We start from the raw sequence: 20,859 nt of genomic DNA, 5'->3' as shown, positions 1-20,859 counted from the left end.
TCGACTCTAAGTTGCTGGGTGACCACGCCATCCCAGGCCAGGAGTCACCCGAGCAGAGCGGGGGAGCAGGAGCCGCTCCTGACTCGGGCTGCATTATGAACGGTGACACCGCCATTGGGGTCCCAGCGGCACCCAGAGCCGGGATGCCGGCACGAGAGCAGCCCCGCCTCCCGCCGCTCCCATTGGCTGATCTGCCCCGTCCCGGGCTGCTGATTTGCTGCTCGGGCTGTCAGTCAAGCAGCTCGGCCCGCTTTGGCACGGAGGCCTTCCCGCGCGCCACCCCGGCTTCCCAGAGCGCTTCCTGCGCAGCCGCGCCGGGTGCTGGCCGGAGCTCCCTGCCGTACCTGGGGCCGCCGCTCTGGGCAGCGCCAGCCGCCGCYGGGACCCCAATGGCGGGACGGTGCCCGCGGGCCGGGGCGGCTTAGGGGAGAGCGCCACAGAGGGCTCCGTCTGCGCAGAGCTTCGCTGGGAGGCTCGAGAKTGAGGCCGGCGCACTGGCGGAGTCCGGAGGGCTGGGCCTGGCACGGCGCAGGTCAGTCGGGACGCGGTGCGGGACAGCCCGGAGCGGCTGCGGCGGGCGGGGGTTGCTGCAAGGACCGTGGCCTTGGGCGGAACCCACCCAGGCATCTCCCGCGGCCCGGCAGGCCGGGGCAGCCCATCTGGGTCAGGCTAGGAGGGCCTGCTTACAAAAACTTGTGTTTGGCCTGCTGCACTCCCCGGTCACTCCCGTTCCCTGAGTCCCGCTGGCGTTCAGCCTCCTGGTGCYGCAGCATGCGGAGACGGGGAGCTTTCCAGCTAGGCCCAGGCGTGTGGTAAGAGAGGTTAGAGCCTGGTGATGACCTCTGCGGAGAGAAAAGGGCAAAACACATCCTGTTAGAGGGGTATTATCATCTGAATTTTGATATCAGTTGAGAGATAAAACTTTATAAACTTCAAGGGTCTTTCCTCTGACTGCCAAATTACAGGTGGCAAAGAAATCCAAAGGGGCACCCTTCTACTTTCTGTTAATCCAATTTTGTGCAGCGTGTAAGTAACAAAGCATTGGTTCACCACTAAACAAATGTGGATTTATTCTGAATGGCCAGTGTGTTTTGACAGAGAGATTAATTCTGCTTGTGACATAGTCCATACTGGAAACCACAGCAATGTATGTTTGTTGTGTGATCTTTCACCTGTCAGTGTGAGGGAGCTGTTGACTRAGGTCAAAGATGAAGTATGACTAGAATTTGTACTAAATTATGAAGTTKGTACTAAAATTTGAGTCCAAAATACTTAATCACTTGCTTTTATTGGAAATTAGTGAATTCTTGTCACACTTYTTCAGAGCTTTTTTTGACATACAGTTCAGCAAAAGTTGTTGATAAAGTTTTCTCTTTAAGACTAATGCTACTTTTATTCTTTTTGAAGATGTGTTTTATCAGTGTTTCTACAGACTCTTTTTCATCTTACTGCTGYAATTCCTCCTCAGCAGCAGGGTGGTTTTTTCGGTTCTTGGATGCCCACCATGACTAGTTTATCAAATGAAGTGATTAGTAGGAAAACAGCTGAAAGTGTCATTGCTGGTACTTAATTAGAGTAGTAAATAAGCTATTAAGGGGAGTGAAAATTCATGGCTGATTTTTTTTTTAAATGTTTGTTCATACTGCATGAAGTCATCAATTTCCATTACTTGTTATGGAGTTAAATTCAATCTGTAAGATGTATAAATTAGCTCATTAAAAGGGCTTTTTTAAAAAATTGTGATTTTTGATGGAAATTGAATAAACTAGTAGGGCACATAATTAGGAGTACTTGGAGGGATTTGACACTTAYATTTTAATTCTTCTGGAAATTAGTACAGAAGTAGATGTTCACATCAGTATTGGAGTACGTCCTTTGGTTGCTAATGCCTGTAGCATTAGGTGTTGGTGAGAATACGTTTTTGGAGTTAGTGCTGGATTGATGGTTGGACTCACAGATCTTAAAGGTCTCGTTCAGTCTTGATTCTAGGATTTTGTGATTCACACCTAATTACTGTGATGCTTGTAAAGTTTTTGCTGGAGGCAGTGTATTGGAAAGTGGAATACATTTAAAGCTATTGTCTTTGAAGGTTTTGCAAGGATCTGATGTATTGCACCCTTTTTCTTRCCTACCAGTTGATTTTTTTGAGGGGATGTCGTGGAGATTCAGAGAGACGGGGCGGGGGTGGGGACAAATAAGGGAAGAAATCRACAGCTTTTTGAAGGAACACTAGTAGTAGGCAGTAGACAAAATTAGTCAGCAATTTGAGATTTACCTTATTATCTATGTGTTTTATTTCTCTATGGGTTATAATAGCCCACTCTTACAAAAATTTAAAAAATTCCACAGTGCTGTTGTTGCACTTGGAATTTCTGCATTTATTCAGTGAAAACAGAAACAAAGATACAGAGAAACAAATTGTGTCCACCTAACACTAACTAATAAGCTTTAGCTGTAAATACAGTTTCAATGAATTAGCTTGTTAAGCGTGGTGTATTCCAATAATAGTAATYAAGATAATAAGAATTGTGAATAAACTTTTGTATTAAAAGRTAGCACTGCATTTAATAAGAAATGTTCTTCATATATTTTCAATAAATTCTTTCTGTATTAATGTCAGTCTAACTGAAGAGTAAGATATATTACATTTTTGATACCTTACTTCTTAAACTTTTTAGGTATTTAATGATTTTTTTGTGCAGAGAGGGCTTTTTAAAGACTTACTAGGTAACAACTTATTCAGTAAAGAAGTTTGCTGTGTTTGTGCCAGTTTAGCACTGTTTCTTCTAAGATGTATGGTCTCTGACAGAAACTAATGTAATCTATTTCTTATGCARTCGGTTACTTATATTAGTACCTGCTTTCTCTGAGGGCCTGATTTAAGAATAAGAAAATAAGATCATCGCCCTGGATTTCAGGAAAACAGCCTCTGGCCTCWTCAGGGTTCTACTTGGAAGAATCCCTGAGAGTCAGGCTCTGGAGGGATGTAGCACAGCTGGTTGATACTCAAGGATCACCTCCTCAGAGCTCGGGAGCAGTCTGTGCCAACAGTTATGAAGTCAGGCTAAAATGCCAGTAGCAATGCATTGTTGAACAAGGAGCTCATTATGAAACTCAGACATGAAAATAAWTATGCAGAASCAGGAACAGGTAATGTGGGAGGAGYATAGAGGCAGTGTCTGAACRTGCATGGATGCMCTTAGGAAAGTCACACTCTGCCTGGAGTTGAATCTGGTGAGGGATGTCAAAGGTAACAAGAAGTGCTTCTGCAAATAYAGCAGTAGCAGCAGCAGTTACTAGGGAGAATGTGATCTCATGGCMGAATGGACAGGGAATATGGAAAAGTCTTGAGGTTCTGAAGGCTGCCTTTGCTTCCATTTCTACTAGCAAAGACCTTCAGGAAYTGTAGAACAGAGGGAAAAGTCTGGSGCRGGGAAGATGTACCCTCAATGGAAGTGGTTTAGGTCAGAGAATGCTTAAGTAAATAGGACATAGATAAACTCTGGGTATGCATCCATGACTGCTAAGGGATCTGGCTGATATCATTGTGAGGACAGTCACAATAATTGTAGGACTGGGAGATTGAGGAACTGGGAGAGGTGTCTGTAGACTGGAGGAAAGTCAGTATTTCTTCTGTTTTCAAAAGGGCAGGAAGGACTTAGGGAACTACAGCCTCATCTGCTTTACCTTAATTCYCCTGAAGGATGGAAGGAGATGGAGCAGCTGATCCTGRAAACSCYTCCAAGACACGTTAAAGAAAGTGATCARGAGCAGTCAGCATAGATTTACCAAGGGAAAGCCATTCTTCCAATCCAATAATTATCTACAGTGAAGTGACGGGTTTGGTAGACAAGGGGACGGCAGTAGACACATGTGTCAGTAAGGTTTTCAGACTGTCTCCTGTGATATCTTCATAGAGAGGCTGCTGAAGTATGGSCTGGGTGAGCAAATAGTGAGGTCAGCATAAAACATGCAGGACAAATGGACCAAGGGAGTGGCAATCAGTGCTGTGAAGTTTAGGTGTAAGCTGGTAACTACTGTTGTACCCCAGGAGTCAATACTGTGTTCAGCCCTGTTTAATATCGCCATTAATGATCTAGATGATTCAGTGTGTGTAGTTAGAAGATGATAATTTTTTCAATTAAAATCAGTCTTTCACTGGAATACCATAATGTAAATTTCTCCCTAGCAAGGCCTCGTTCCCAAATGTTAATCTTTTAGGAAAAGTGTCTGAATGCAATTTTTCAGAGCATCCAGAAAGTGAATTTGAATTTTCTACCTAAATAATGGTACATTATTTATGACTTCAAATGGAAATGGACTCACTCACTGTATTGCTGCTGCAGCTACTGACGACAGGCAGAAGCTCGCTTCAATATGGTGTTTTCAATAAGGCTGCTTATGCTGTGTTGAAGTTTTCATTGATTTTTCTTGGTTTGTTATTTTTCTAGATATAGGGTTGGGCATTTTTCCTTTTGATACGTGTTAGAATACATACTTTTTCACGTAGACCACTGAAGAGAGTCACACCTCTCATTTTAAMTAACAAGCCAATTGGGTATACAAAAATGGTTCTGTAGTAGTTCAGATGAATGCTGGCACTAATCCATAGGAAAAGGACACAATACACAGTAGAAGGAAAATGGGAGACAGTGACAGTAGCTGTCAAAAATTACATTACCTTAGGTTTTTATAGAACAGAAGCCTGAAAAATGAGGCATATATTTCAAGTAAAGTAAGTACTGTTCTTTATCCTTACCCCAGTTGAGAGTTCTTGATTATAATTCAATCCAATTATTTGTAAGTTACACTTCACAATACAAGGCCAAAATTTAGAACATGGAGTGAAAAACATGGCTTGTCTTTTTATTGATGCAGAGCTTTATTTGCTCCAGTGAATCATAAATATATACAGTTTGTAACAACATAGTTTTTACATAGAGTCCTCCTTTTGGTACAGATGTGGACAGGGGTTAATTATGACTTAGTTATGCATTTGGGACAGATTTTACCATTCTCATCTGATAAGTATTTCTAATGAGAAGTTAAAGGACCTTATGTTCTTGCAGTGCAGTACTTGGATCAGCATTGTTAGACTTGCATATCGCTGAATATTCATGACTGTGCAGTTGGTATGCATATGTATGTAAAAAAGAAGAAAGTTAGAATAAAATCTAGGCAGTGACTGTTTCATAAATGATAAGCATAAAGTGTTTAATGCAAAATTGCAGGGTTCTGTCATCTGTGGTAAATTGTATCAGGGTATATAGAGCAAGTGTTGCTTCTGAATCCCTTGTATGTATCTTCTCAATCTTCATCCTGGTATTTCCATACTTACCTGGTGATCCATTCATACAGATCAGACAGGTAGGAGCAGAAGAGAGACACAGCTGTGAAATGAGAATTTAAGTTAGATGACTTTTTGTTTGTTTTTTAGGTAGTTTTGAATGGAAGAAAGGTAAGGAGGGGCATGGAAAAGATGCATAAAATTGGGATTGACACTGTGCTTGACAAAAAAGGTGATGTAAGATACAATGCCCTTACCACAATGAAACGCACATGTTACAAATGTCATATATGGTATAAGACCAACTTTTCAGAAAAGCAAAGTGACCAGCAAAGTAAGAGTTATGGCTATAACTGCCCCCAGTGTGTTCACAGTTGTGTTCATGTTCTGTCATTGGACCATTCTGAAGTGAAGCTGCATACCTCTGCCACCAGGTGATGTTTCACCTGCTTTACACAAAGGATGGCATGTTTGCTAAGTTTTGTGTACTTTTCACTGCTACACATGCATTGCAGTATTACTTAGCCATCCTTTTACCAGAACCTTGTGTCCTTTCACACCCAAAATGTCTTCAAATATAGGAGCCTCCYGGTCATCTGTTGGTGATCACATCAGCAGCTGAGACCTACATTTGTAGCCCAAGGAATTCTTAACTTCACTTAGCTTTAGACCTCCTGATACTGGTTGAGTCAGAGATGTTGCCCCTTTATTGCAAGGGGCTATTTCTTCCCAGTTAACCATCACAGCTGTCATTCTGTTGAACTACTTCAACCAAATCTGTTTTCACCATTCTGATTCATCAACAGTAAAGGTAAGGCACTTCTCCAAATAATTCTCATTACTTAGGTTCAAAGAAAAAAGAGTCAGTATTGTGTATTGGGTATATATTTTGCCCAGCATCTTGATGATCAAGGGACTTTTTAACCATAGTTTTTGGAAGACTTCAAGATACAGTGCAGCTTCATTTTTTTACACTTTGGGGTTTTTATCACTGATTTCTTTAAAAGGGACAAGAGCTAGATTTAATTTAGTTTAGCAGAGAATGAGAATTTATGAGCGGAACTGACACGTCCCTTTAGAGATGAATTTGTAATTTGATGTACTGAGGAGCAGGATGCCAAAAGAGAGGAAATAAGATGGGGAGAAAGAGAAAAAGGATATGGGATTAATATAAGAATAATACTGACTGAACATTAATTTGTTACATGCTTATCTTTGTGTTTATTCCGGTTTATTCCAGTAAATGAAAATTTAGGGCCATATAAAAAAAAATTGGTGGGATGATGCTATCTCTAGCTTCTATGCTGCGAGGAATACAAGTGTGCTTTAGGGGTTTTATAGCCCTGAATTCAGAGTCACAAATTTTTAAAGGTAGTATTTTAAATATTAGTTATGAAGTAATTATCAGGTCTGGTTGTTTGGATCTAATAATCTGTCTTTTAAGAGTGCTAATGGATGACAAATTTATCTGAAGTCAGTGGAAGCTTTTAGCATTCAGAGTATCTTTAACAGTGGCCAATGATAGTCTTGGTTGCTAGCATTCATCGAGGGGATGTGTTACACTGATGTGGGATTTTCAGTTTCCATCAAATGCTGACAGAAATTACTGATTTACAGCTTCTTACAGTGCAGCTTTCCTACTGCTCTTCATTACTGTTGTATCAATTCTGGCTCTTCTGAGTTGGTTTTCATTTTGTAACTTGAAGCCCTAATATTTTGATTCTGGCAGGTATTTTATGGAAGATAAATCAATGAGCTATCATTATGTTTCCTTGCTGTCTCCAGGCATTCAGCAATGGCTAATCTCCTGGATCTCATTTTATGAAATCTAAAGTTACTGAGTTAAATTTGGAAAAGCAACCTGTGGTTTGAATGTGTCTTTTTCTTGTGCTTGGTCTTTGGACATTAAATGTAACTGTAGCATTTAGGATTCTGGGATTATTTACTAGTTGCTCACTTAACCTCCATAATGAAAATCTTAATTTTATCTATGGGATTGATTTGTTACACAATCATTCAGTGTTTTCCCTGATATTGTCTGTTTTGAGAAATAGCCTTTTCTCCTATAAATATAAGAAATAAATAATAGTTTCTGTGATTGCAGTGTGTTACTGACTTTTCAATTAGTAGTTATTCCAAACAGTTAAAGAATCAATTTATGTTCTTTAGAAAATGATAGGTATTTTTCTGAAGTATAAAGAAATCCAGACAGTAATACAAAATCAATCTTTCTTAAGGTTATTTGAGGTAATGATATAGTGATAAGTTAATTTTACARTGATTAAGAGACAACACAGTTGGGGCTCCCAATTAGACTTTGATCTGAGGGTATTTCTCTCTACACTTGATAAGCAAGAAAGTGATGAGAATTAATGGTAAGACATGAGGCTTTGAGCAGCTGGGGTCCATGTTCTGTGATATGAGAGTTGATGTAAAGGAAGATTTTAAAATTAACTGAATACATACCATTTGATTTCTCATCTTTAAAATTTATTGATTTTAAATTGGCCTCTAATATATCCTCTGCTGTTGGGAGTACCCGAAAAGAACAGTTAAATGGTGTACATTTACACAAAAAAAAAAAAAAAAAAAAAAAAAAAAAAAAAAAAAAAAAAAAAAAAAAAAAAAAAAAAAAAAAATCAAAACACCCCGCATTAAAAAACATCTCAACATTCTTGTGCTGGGTGGAAAGGTAGTATTCATTGCCCTCTGTTGATACTCTCCTTTTATTTAATCAAAGACTAAGGATATGGCTTGCTCTTCCGGTCTCACACACTCAGTATGGCAGCCCTGAATGCACAATACCAAATGTATTGTAGATCCTGAAGAAAAAATGAGCTGTGTGTTAGTGTTATCTCCAGAGAGGATATGATTTCTAGCATGCCCACTCTACATACTGCCTCCCCATGCTTGGGCCGTTGATCTCAATGCTGGGACCTGGCAGAATCTCGTCTGTTGAAAAGGCTGAAAAATTATCACCCTTTTGTTTCTTTGTGTTGAGATAATTTATAATAGTAAACTAGAATGTAATAGTGAATGTTAAAGAGACTTTATATYAGGAATTCTTCCATGGACTAGGAATTAAAAGAGTTGTCCAGGCAGAAATAATACAACATGATTAGCGATGAATATAAAGGAATAGCATAGGAATGTAAGAATAAAATCAATGACTCTGAAGAACAAAATAAGTTTCAATTTACAAAGCACAAGAAAAGAATCAATGAAAGAGTCCAAAAATCTGAGTAAGAGGAGGCACAAAGGGATAAGTCCATTACCTAGATCTGTTATTAAATAAGAAAGGAGAACAAGTAACAGACTTTCAAAGACTGATTCTTTCCTTCATACTTCGTAAAAGAGATATATTGTGGCCTGCTACTTTCATAAAATTAATCTTAGGCAGGAAATAAGAGTGGAACCAAAGCACAGAAAGAATAGCCTAAGGAATCTTAATATAGATGTGCTCAAGTGGCAAATCCTAATAAAATTCATCCTGGAATGATTGAGGAATTAGGCACTACTGATTTTATTTATTTATTTAATATCCCAGAGGGTGGAAATAGCCAGCAAAATGGGTTTGTGTGTATCTGGTTTGTCCCTTTATTCTTCTGTTAAGAGAATTATTGAAGCTGTCAGTTTTGATTCTAAATAAAGGTTCAGGAGTAAATAGTTTAGCAATTAATTTGTATCTAACAGTGTGTGGAAGAGTGATTGTAAAAYAGCCAGTATGGTTTGGTGAGACCTGTTTGTAAGAAACCTCCATGTTTTTCTTTCTTAATAAGACCAACAAGTTTAGTAAGAGGAAAACTTAAGGTACTATACAGCCTGATTTTAATAAAGTCTTCCTCCCTACATGAGCARACTAGGGAAAGGTAATATCAATATTGTTTCCATCAGATGTTGATATTCTCAGCATCAAGTTGAAAGATTGCTTTTACAGAGCAATTATCTATAGTACCCTGCACAAGATGAAAAGGCATTAGCAAATTGAATGATGGAAGAGAACACATACTTAGAAAAGTTACTGATGATACAAGCTGGGGAAGGGTTGAATGTTTGGGGTTTTTCTTTTTTCCTTTGTTTTAAACATAAAACGTGAATCCAAAATACTCTTGATGAGTTTGGAGAGAAAGTCTAAAATCAACAGGAGGGAAAAACAATGCAGGCAAGTACAAAGCACTGCATTTAACATGAAAAATGCAAAATACGTGAATCYGAAACAGGAAATAATTATTCGGAGAGAAAAAGACATGAAGATATAGTAGATCTTAAGGTAAATTGCTGCTGGGAGAAAAGTAAAGTTGTTGGTTTGTTTTGGATTTTGTTTGGGTTTTTAGGTTGGTTTGGTTTTTCTAGAGGATCATATCAGGCATGTTGTAGGAGAGSGGGTATGTCTAGTTTGGCAAATCATTTCCTGGTAATTGGTCCTCTGACATCCCTTGCTGCTTTTTGCTCTTGAGAAGGTACAGCAAAATGGAAATTCTTCTTTATTCCTATTTTCTACTATACAATAAAAACCATCCTGATTTGTAATAAAGATGCTTTATGCTGAATATGAGAAAAAGAGTGTTTGTAATTATTAGGGTTATAAAACACTGGAACAGAGTACTTAGAAAAACTGTGGAATTAGCTTTCTTGGTAGACACCTGTCAATATATTCTTGAGCCTGTGTTCTTGCTGCATTAGGATTTGGTGGTCTCTTGTAGTCCATTCTATGTYTTTGTAAGTACAGTGTCAGACTACATGTTTTGCTTACACAGAAGAGGTTGTCTAAAAGAATTAAATCATCAACTTAGTGAAGTCAATAGATGTGCTATTTAACTCATCCTAAGTTTTAAGTTGAAGCAGTAAGGAACAAATTTGGGGTTTTAATTTTATAAATATATTTTTATTTAGCTTCTTAAAAAGTATTTGAAAAATCATACTTTAAATTATTTTGAGGCTTCTGCAGGTATATGTCATCTAATGATTATGCTGAAAAGCAGGGAATGCAATTGCAGTTGCTCTGAGGTAGAAACTATTCATCCACAATAGAAAAGCCCTGTGGAAAAAATGGCACCCAAGGGGTTACTTGGATTTGTATATTTCTGCAGGCAAAGTTTACAGACCTGTGAATTTAAATGTAGAATTTTTGTGGGCAGAATGCATTGACAAATATGCCTGATGGTAATACATCTCCTACTGATAGTCCCAGAACAGGTCAATAATAATGCTTGTATTGATAGCGGCAGTGCAGGAGATGTTACTTGGTATTATAGCTAAAATCCATGTTATCCCCTTAATTATAATTACATTAATATTGACAGGCTGTTGACAATACTCACATTACTATTGATAGATTTCTGTCAATAACATGTTTCCAAATAAAATATGTTCATTCATAATTTTTACAATGCTCAGTAACAGCACTAATATATACTAGAAGAAATTCCTTTTTCCCTGGTGATATACAATAWTTTTTTTTTCATACTGTACAGGTGGGCTTGTTTATTTTTTTGGTAAAAAACAAAACAGACAAAATATAGGCTATTTAAGAAAGGAACATTTTAGGGCATTTTGGTGGGGTTTATTTTTTCCTGATAGGCAACTTTTTTTCTATGCAATGTCTTTGACAGTATAAATTAGAGGGAGAACCTTTCAAATAGCAGTCTTTTGCCTTATAGTATTTGTTTAAAAGGTTCGTCATACAAAGTTTGATTTACTCTTCTCTGCAACCATCGCATAGTAGAAGATTATTCATAGATTACTTGTTAGCTGCCTTATCCTTCAGGTTGAACAATCTGAGTTCCTTCAAGCTTTTCTCATCTATCAGGACCTGGGGTTCCCTTAAGGTGTTAGTAACAGGACTCGTTTCAGTTTGTTGACATTTCTTTTGTTCTATTTATAGAAAAGGGGCAAAACTGGACATAAYATGCCAGGTGTAGACTCACCAAAGCCAAGTGGAGGGTAATATGCTCATCCTTCATCTGCTGGATGTACACGTGGTAGTGTGTGCTGCAAGGACACACTGGTGGTGGCTTGTTTTCTCCTTGGTGCTTGTCAGAATCCCCACATCCTTTTTTCAAAGCAGGTGTGCACTTATAAAGGCTCCCATCCTATAAGAATTCATTGTCTTCATTGTATATTTCATGATCCATCATAATCCTGTGTACTTGACACATTTTTCTTTGTCTTCAGAAGGTTCCCGATGACTCATTCTTCACTTGCTCAGGTTTCTTTAGATAACATGGCTATAAAGGAAGAAAAAAAATCTGTTCAGATTTAGTCTGCCTTATTTTTGAGAAACTTAAAATAGAAATTGCTCATAGCACCTTCAGTAATGTAAATCGGTTGAAAATATGCTTGAACTGGTGTTGGAAAATAGTCTTAGTAGATGTGTCAAGGAAGTTGTTTTATAAGATGATCCTTTTGAGTAACTTTAGCATTTTTAAAGGAGGTTTTGTGCATTGGGACTTGTATGTTACACTGAAACGAGTAGAACCAAGTGAAATAAGTAGAAGAGAAGACATTAGACTTTTAGGAGTTTGACTGAATAACCTGTGACACAGCAGACGGTTATCAAAGGCTCTGGTTCCTAAAATGGTAAGAGAGTAAAAAGACTRGGGGTAGGAGGGTGGATAGTCATTAGCGGTGGAGTTATTGAAATGAAGCAGCAAAATCCAGTAAGGATTGAATTGATCCTTTGATCATAGAGGAGGGAAGTYGTTTGGATCATAAGGGAAAATGTTTCCTGTGCTTTGGTTCCTGCTACTGAAAAGACTAAGTGTGACTGAGACAGACTTGCATATACAACCTTTGTATCCTGGTTTTTCTAGCTGGTGTGTGTTGATGCAATGAACCCCAGAGCTGTTTTCCCAGAGGAGGTGGTCTTCTACTACCTTCAGTCATGTTTTGCCTGCTAATAAGGAAGGAGGAGTTTAAAAAAACTCAGTGRAGCTATTGTATGCTCTACCCATGTAGCAGTCTTAGTTGATTGAAAATTACTGTTGTACATCCTACACTAAGGACCAAATCATATTTCCTYGCAGTGATAACCAATTAGAAGTACAGAATACAGTAGGAAAGCTGCAGATTATGTTTAATACTGTGGCTTAAAACTACTTCTGTTTCAGCATATGGTTGTTAGTTTGGAGGATTTTATTTTTAGTCTTCTCGGCATAATTAGCAGCATTTCTACCAAGACCCTCTACAGCATCTTTTACTGACAGTAATTTTCTATGTGTTATAACAGATTTTTCTCTTATAAATAAGAATTTAAGGCACCACCTTCTATACTTTCTCCAGAAGGCTGTGGACTCCTTACTTGTCTGTTTACAAAGAATCTGGTTTAGAAAGTGAAATATGTTGCATAGTATCTGAAATGTACCTCTTCTAAATCACTTTGGAGGTTTTTTTTTGTTGACRAAAGGAAGCAAAAATTGGTTAACCCACAATTTTGCATTGAGGTGTTATCCATATTTTGCTTTTGCCATTTTATTGCATTTTTTTTYCTCAGTCATAGAATCCCAGATGCAGTAACATTTAAAAGAAGCCATTTAAAAAATACATTAGGTTTTTTTTTTGTTTTTCTCTATAATGCTTGAGCAAGAGGAGTACACATTTGTTGAAATTGCTAGTATACATTAATCATCTTGCCTGGAAATGTTACACGACAAGTAGCACAATCCCACACCTGTCAAAAACACTCTAGAAAATATATGCAGACTTCAGTGAAGTACTRTATGATAATTTATGTCTGAATGCTGAATGTTTCTTATGAATATCTCATACGATTTTCCTCTAAACAACTCACTGGCTTTATTGARAAAGTTTTATTCATTCCCACCTTAATTTTCATCCATATTTTTATGTAATTGCTAAATTTATTAATGTTTCTAAGGTTTTGCATTCAGCTGCTGCTATTGAAGTGTTCATACGGCAACATGTTGTACGCTGCACTATTCTTTTCTAGATTTTTGGTTAGTATGGTAATTTGCCCTATTTCTCCATAGACCATATAGTCCTACAGTTCTTCTTTCTGATGTATTTTAAGGGCCAATTGAATATTGCAGTTATGCCCTGCAATATTTTTTAAAATGTKTATGGTGAACTGTTTAATCTGTGGATTTTTCTGAATATCTAGGTGATGTTGAACACTTGCCTATAACCAAATGTTAACTTTTTCTGAGAAATAGTTGAGAATAATTCCTTTAAAGAATTAGATTTTAAATTAATTTAAATGTGTGTTAGTTTTATATTAATGTAAAGCTTCCTGAAAGGAATTGTGGCATATTAATAACATTAGACCCTTCTGAGAACCTTGTTATTTTTGTTTACTGCTGGTATATTACAACTTTTTTATCTTTAATAAAAATAGCAATAGGAAATGCTCCATTATACTAATACTTATTTGTGTTTTATTCCTAGAAAATTAWTTTGTGAAGAAATGGCCACCAGAACTGGAAATGAAAAGAGTGTGAATCCTGTGCTCAGAATAAGTCAACTTGATGCTCTTGAACTAAACAAAGCCCTGGAACAACTAGTGTGGTCCCAGTTTACCAGCTGTTTTCACGGATTTAAACCAGGGGYGTTGGCTCATTTTGAACCAGAAGTAAAAGCATTTTTATGTCTTATATTATGGAAATTCACTATCTATTCCAAGAATGCAACTGTGGGACAGACTATTCTCAATATTCAGTACAAGAATAACTTATCTAAGACAGAGAAATACCAACCTCTGAGCAAACACCAGAAGTTATGGTATCTGATTTTCACTGTTGGTGGAARATGGTTGGAAGAAAGATGTTATGATTTATTTAGCAATCGTCAACAGCAATCTTTCTGCAAAATTAAGAACTATATTAGTTTTGGATCTGGACTTCTTAAGCTTTGTGGACTTTTAAATTTTCTGATTTTTCTTCRGAAGGGAACATTTGCAACACTTACAGAACGTATTCTAGGAATTAGATCAGTTTTTTGCAAGCCGCAAAGTGTTCGTCAAGTAGGATTTGAATATATGAACAGGGAGCTCCTATGGCATGGCTTTGCTGAATTTTTGATATATCTGCTCCCACTCATTAATGTACAGAAACTGAAACTTAAAATTTCTTCTTGGTGCTTGCCTATCACAGGCCTTTCAAATAGTGAAAACACATTAGTGGCTCACTGCAGGGAATGCTCACTGTGTGGGGAATGGCCTACCATGCCACATACCATAGGCTGCCCACATGTTTTTTGTTACTACTGTATTAAAAGTAACTTTTTATTTGATATGTATTTTACGTGTCCTAAATGTGGCTCAGAGGTACACGATCTTCAGCCATTGAARTATAAAATTGAAATGACAGAATTGCGTGTTTGAACATGAGGTTGATTTAATTTTATACTGTACATGATCAAATGATTCAATCTGTTGAAGAGATTAATGGAAGAATTTGGAAATTATTGGAAGCATAGACTGCTTAAAGGTGGTTTTGGAGACTGTAATTTATTATAACGTATTTTTACTGGTCTTAGGCTTTTATTGAGTTATAGTTCTGTAATGCCCTACCCTGCCTGACAGGTTAGGGGAATGTAGTTGGATTTACTCTGGGTGGTATGTGGGAGAAYCTACAATATTCTCAGGAGGTTCAGTAACAACTCTTRCTTGCAAACTTTAGAACCTTCCAGTTGAATAAGGCACTTGGCAAACTTTTGCTTAGCAGTCTTTAACTTATCCAGACACAGTGCCAATACCARCTTAGCTAGTAGATGGATTTGGTGGGAAGGTCGTTCTGTTTATGCTTAAAGAATAATTTTAAATTGGAATTCCCAATGTGGTGTTACACTAAAAAAAAACATAGTTGTAAGGAAGGTGTAAGCAAAACAATGCCCCTTCTAGACCTTAATGAGATGGCAACTTTCTTAAGCAACCATGTCTCTAATTTTCAACAACATGTAATTTATCTTCCACTTCTTCCCTAAAATGCTSAGGGATGAAACCCGTCATCCATGGGAATGTGGCAACTGCCCAGGGTAACCCACATTCTTCTGAGTCACTCACACTGAAGGAAACAGTTTATTGATGAGATGCTCTCTGTAGGAATTGTKCTCTTGTTTTCTTGGTGTGGTCAAGGTGGGTGCCAAATCTCAAGAGTTCACCTCCACACAGGAAAAGATCGAACATATAWGCATATTAAAATAGGTAGATTTCCTGCTTTTTGTTTCCATTATTTGATTTGTTAGTAGGCTTTACAGTATTTTAATTGTTCTAACCTTTATTCATTTACTCGTCAACCTGGTTTTATAAGATTATTTTCTTTTTAAGTGTAGTTCTTTCCTAACAGGAAGTCTTACYAAAAGTCTCATTAACACAAAAATATGTTGCATCCTCTTTTGAATCTTAAATTGTCAAAAACATAAGCAGTTAAATTGAGTAAATAGCTTTATGGTGGCTGTGTTTTTGATTGGCAATCATCAATAGTCAGTCCCAAAAATAGCAGGGTAACAACTGATCGAGTATCTTTGATCTACTTTTATGAAATGGTTTATTACATTCTTCATTCTACATTCTGATTAAAACAACCCACCAGCCTGTTTGTTTGAAGATCTTAAATTCTAGGTTTTGATCTTTAGAGTGACACACAGCRCTTTCATCTGATGTAATTAAATATAGTTAGCAGGTGGGCTGCCCAAAACTTCATTAATTCTGCTACTGTTCTGTGAGTCAACAGAGACTTCAGAGCAAGTGCTTCCAGATACTGTGCTGCAATATTATTTGCTGTCAGATGTGTATATTAGCAGCCTGCCATATTTGTGTTATTTGCTGTTGCAATTARAACCAGCAGGTGCAAATCCATCTTTATTACAGTATCAAAACTGACAAGTCAGTTGGAGAGCATCCTGGAGTTACTTCCTGATCATGAAGGGATTTTGTATGAATTGTCCGTCCACATGACTTAATAGCTTTTCCCAAGGAAATGTATTAGCAACCCTRACTTCAAGGTGATCTAATATCTCCAGAAACATCATCAGCGTTTTTGATACTTCTGTCTTTAACTGTCTTTATTAATTAAGGTTTGTATGAATCCAAAATGCAGTGTTTATAGCTTATAGCAGACTTTTGTTTTCTGTGGACTCTTCATGTCACAGAGCATTATTTTGTCGAAAGAGTGTGAATTCTCTATATTGGCTTCTGTTAGGTGTCATGTCCTTCTTATGTAGGAGTGAGCTTCTTTCCTATTTAGAAAAGTTTCATTTTCCTGAATATTTAAASAATGTTATCTTCCTTTTTCATTCCACCTCCTTCTGTCCTGCTGTTTGATGTCTGAAAGCTGTATGAATTTCCTGGGGTTTGTTTTGTCTCTTGCAGCTTCATGCAGGTAAAATTTGTAATCTGTTTTTCATCCCTTTTACACTATCAGTACAAAACCTGTTTCCAGCAGTTTAGTACCTCTATTGTACAGCTGTTTTCTGTTGGCTGTGCTGTATTGCACTTKACTGGGTTTTTTGTTCTGGAATTAAACTTTAAATACTTAACTTACGATAACCTATTATACCAAAGCACTGGCTTACTTCTGTAGCATCTCCTCRTCACTGTGTTGGATCTGTAGCCCATAGCATTGACTAAGTTTGTAAAGTCTGTGTCTTATGGCATAAACAGTTTTTATTACCCTAATATCATAGATCTTAAGGTGGATGTTTAGTTCTTTTATTTTCCATACAAGTACACAGGGGTACCAAGCATCTCACAGAAGTAGGTGGTTTGGAAAAAGAATGGTTGTTTTTGTCAGATACAGATTTTTTTTTTTTTTTTTGATATCTGCCATGTCGTAAAACCTTTGTTCAGTTGTAGTCACAGCGGAGATTGATGAGACCAAGGTTCCAACTTGAATATTGGAAAACAACTTGCTACCAGCTTAGCTTTTTGGTACTTCAGAATCAATATTCAACATTTTCCTTTCAGCACTTTAAAATTATATTATTTTTATTTTAATATTGTAATTCTATTTTATTGTGTCCTATGACCTATAAGCTGCAGAAGAGTCTTACTTGAACATATTACAAGAAAAAAATCAGATAATTTGTAGACTAATCAAAGGATAATTAGTTTTATATACTAATTACGCTGATAATTTGTCCTCTTAAGCATTATATTTTTCAAAGGRCTGCTACATCTGGTCATGCTTCCTGCAGCAGAGGGAATAAAACTTATTTTGGAATGTTAATCTTTAAACAAAAGGGGTTTAGTATTCCTCTGCCRTGAGATCGTACTTGTGAGTAGTCGTATGTACATCAGTGAAAAGGGTAAATGCTTAGAATTTAAGGAAAGTAAAGGACCAGTACTTCTATTCARTCTTGGATGAGAGTTACAGCCTTGCATTCCCAGTTTTCTTCATGTTCTCTTGTATGTCTTTGTGTGCTATGTGAACRTTTTCATTATTAAAATATGAAGGCATAAATGAAACAGACTAATTACAATAATAAACATGCTAGAAAACTTTCCATATCTTTATTTGAATCAGTATTACTGTAGATTGCCACAAGGTGTGATTCAGGAGGCATTCGGATGAAAGAAGTCAAAGAGTGCTGGTTCTTACCTCCACAAACTGTCACCACTCCATCTAGTCTTTATGCTTTAAGTGGAAGTCTTCTTTTATATAAGTAATGTTATAGAAGACTTAAAAATGGGAATTTTGGTAAAAATATTCTGTGAAAGAAATGCGAGGGATAGTATTTGATTTCGGCCTTACCTGGAAACAGACAAGGAGGATCTCAACATTAGTAAAGAGACAACGTGGAGAAAGACGAAAGATACGTGTTTCCTAARTACAATCTATTAATGTCCTTATTTGAGAATACTAATCGAATTGTTATCTAAGATGTGTCATTCTTATGAAAATTAAGTTGACAAATAAATGATACTTTTTAACAGGTGGTTCTGAAGTTTGCCTTTTTCTTAAGAGGGTTTTTCTGGAAGGGTGGTTATTGCTTACTCAATGGGTGACTTCATACTTTGCTGTTTATGAGACTAAAATGCAAAGTGAGAAACTTTACTTTTAGTAAGAAAAACATGGTAGCCTGAACTACTGCAAGTCACAGTGCATACAACCCAAACTGCAGAAGCAATTTCAAAATGGTGCTTCAACCCCTTATGCATTCCCAGCAAGGACTCTTAGTAGAATTGGTTGAGTAGATTACAGCTGTCTGCCTTCAACTTCCCAAGAGAGTTTTACAAGCTGACAACATTAAAACATCCACCTAAATTATTATCATAGTCTTAAATTTCTGCCATTCCAGGAGAGGCCACTTCCAAAGCAGGAGCTGGCAGAAGCCTGGCAAGGTGACCAAATAGATAATCATTCAAGGAAAAGACATTTGTGGGCAGAATCCCTCTCAGGTGGGGACCAGATGAGTCACAAATGTGCACAGGCATACTTGTAGAGCATCTGCTAAAGCCAASTAGTCATCTTTTTTGTTCTCTGGAGCACACCTGGGGTTTTAGACCTCAAACTGTCTGTTGACTGCATATAAAATGCAGACCTATTTCAGATAGGAGGTGTTGGCAGACTTGTGCAACAGCAGGTGCAGGTAGTTCTATGTCGTACAGGCAGTTTTTAGTAAGTACAAAATCCTTAGCTGCATGCCTCTCTGATCCTTGGTCTCCTAAGAGAACAAACTTTACAAATACTTTGCATGATAAAGTTGGCCAGTGTGCTRCCATTCATCTCAAATCTGTCCACATTCAGGGACATATTTTAAGGATATTTCAGGGACCAAAAGGGTTGTCAGTGTGGTAAATGCTCTGCATTATGCTGTATTGGAAGAGATGTAATGGAAGAATAAGCATATTGGAGTAGCTCAGAAGAAGGGGGAAGCTGACTCTTCTGCCATTTTCTGTATTTATTGCAATCTTCTATCTCCTTGACTGCAGAACTGCCAACTTTCATTAATCTGACCAAAATGTCCTGCCATGTTCTCTGGCTTTTAGTCACTTGCCAATGGTTGGTGTACCATCTTATTTAAAGACCTTACCTAAATAGTCCTTCAGGACATACTGTGCCAAGGAAATAACCCAAGATAGCATCTACAGATTGTGCAGTTGGCAAGGATACCTCTAATGCAAAACTGTTCAAGGATAATCCTTGGAGATACATTGTTTTAAGGAAAAAACTTCACAGCTTGTTGGTTCAGTAGAAGTCTTCAGGTATCTGATTGCCTAACAAGATTGCTCACCTGCCCTCTGTAGTTGGTTCTCGTTTGTGGCCTGAAGACACTGCTGAAAGGATCCAGGTTTTCTGCCTAGAGGCAGGGCATTCCCTGGGGATAAGCCACAAGGAGAGTGCCTTTTGCAGCAGGCAGACAGTAAATTGCATTTAGTGGCAGTACGGACTCTTATATTGCGGATATGTATTACGTCTGAAGACTTGCTAAGAGTTTTGAAACTTGTCCTGATTTAATTGAGGTCAACTGCCTGTTAACATGGTTACTCTGAATGAATTCTCTACCATTATATTCTCCCCCAGGTCTTTAGTCATGGTTGTGCATGTTGCAGTAAGGGCCAACAGGCTTGGTATTCTTGGTGTTAATATCCAGTTTGTCACTGGTSATCTTCATCCTTATTTCAGATGCAGTAATCCACAACAGAAACTATGAACATAGTATGTGACAGCCAATTATCTGGGTAGAGATGCATGGCTTATGACAAGGCAAAAGAAGCAGTGTGCATAATGCAGACCCAAGGCTAATTAAGCTTTTCTTAAAATGCTTTTGTGTCTGTTTGCACTTAAATAGGTAAGTTTCTCATATGAGTGACTACCATAGCCAGTTATAATACCCACAAAACTGTCTGTAATTAATAAAAGCTTCTATGATGTGCATGCAATATTTACTGATAACTTTTAACTCCAGCCTCTTGAAGCAGGTTCCTACCTGCTTGTGATTGTGGATCCCATGGATTGCCCTGCCCTATAGTCACATGGTTCATAGATAGATTCAGAGAGCAAATAATTACCATTGCTTCAGGATAGTTTTCATGTTGGAAAGCTCTAACATCTCCATGACTGCTACACTACCAATATATTAACAACCTATCCCTGATTTATTCTGTATTAAAAAGGATAAGAATAGGGTAAAACTGTAGGTATTGAGGGGTGGTGGGCATAGGACTCTGAACTCTAGAGGAATGTGGCTACAGGGTAAACAGTATGTGGATTTCAAAGAGGGCCTGTTCCATATAAAAATTGCACTCACTGCTGTTCATTCTATATACAGAAGACAAAATGGTCCCAGGTGGTGCCTGGTATTTCTTCTCCAAAAGCAATGCTAGAATCACCAGAGCATGCTGCAACTGCAAACGAGAGATGGGCARTTAGCCAAGTGGCACAGCTCCTCTTACATGCTTGGTGGAAAATAGGATAACAGTTCAGTTTTGTTTGGCTGATTGCCTCCAGGTCTAGGCAGACCGGCCACTGCAGAAGATATAGCTGGACCTGCAGCATGCTTTCTCTGTTACATCCTTTCACAGTCCCTGTGACTGACAGCAGTCACCATACAACAATTTCAAAGGTGGTCGAGTGGCAAGGCACAAAGGAGTCCAGGTTGCTGATTGCATCGTT

General features: G+C 37.8%; 1 protein-coding gene across 2 annotated transcripts; it reads left to right on the top strand.

Annotated features, from left to right (window-relative positions):
• Window positions 1-286: 286 nt before the first annotated feature.
• On the top strand, window positions 287-18,173 carry PEX2 (peroxisomal biogenesis factor 2). Of its 2 annotated transcripts, none has more exons than XM_057380499.1 (2): window positions 287-532; window positions 13,691-18,173. In XM_057380499.1, exon 2 carries the CDS (start codon window positions 13,710-13,712, stop codon window positions 14,622-14,624), a length of 915 nt encoding a protein of 304 aa, XP_057236482.1. In that variant the 5' UTR covers window positions 287-532; window positions 13,691-13,709; the 3' UTR covers window positions 14,625-18,173. The 2 variants fall into 2 exon arrangements, with proteins under 2 accessions (XP_057236482.1, XP_057236484.1); XM_057380501.1 differs by lacking the exon at window positions 287-532 and adding an exon at window positions 649-812.
• Window positions 18,174-20,859: the final 2,686 nt, after the last annotated feature.

This window comes from Malurus melanocephalus, unplaced genomic scaffold (genome assembly GCF_030028575.1).
Source record: "Malurus melanocephalus ecotype Western Australia unplaced genomic scaffold, MMel_1.1 scaffold_455, whole genome shotgun sequence".
In the NCBI taxonomy this organism is placed as follows: Eukaryota; Metazoa; Chordata; class Aves; order Passeriformes; family Maluridae; genus Malurus; species Malurus melanocephalus.
Note: the sequence above shows the minus strand (reverse complement) of the source record. Positions and strands in the feature narration are given on the sequence as shown.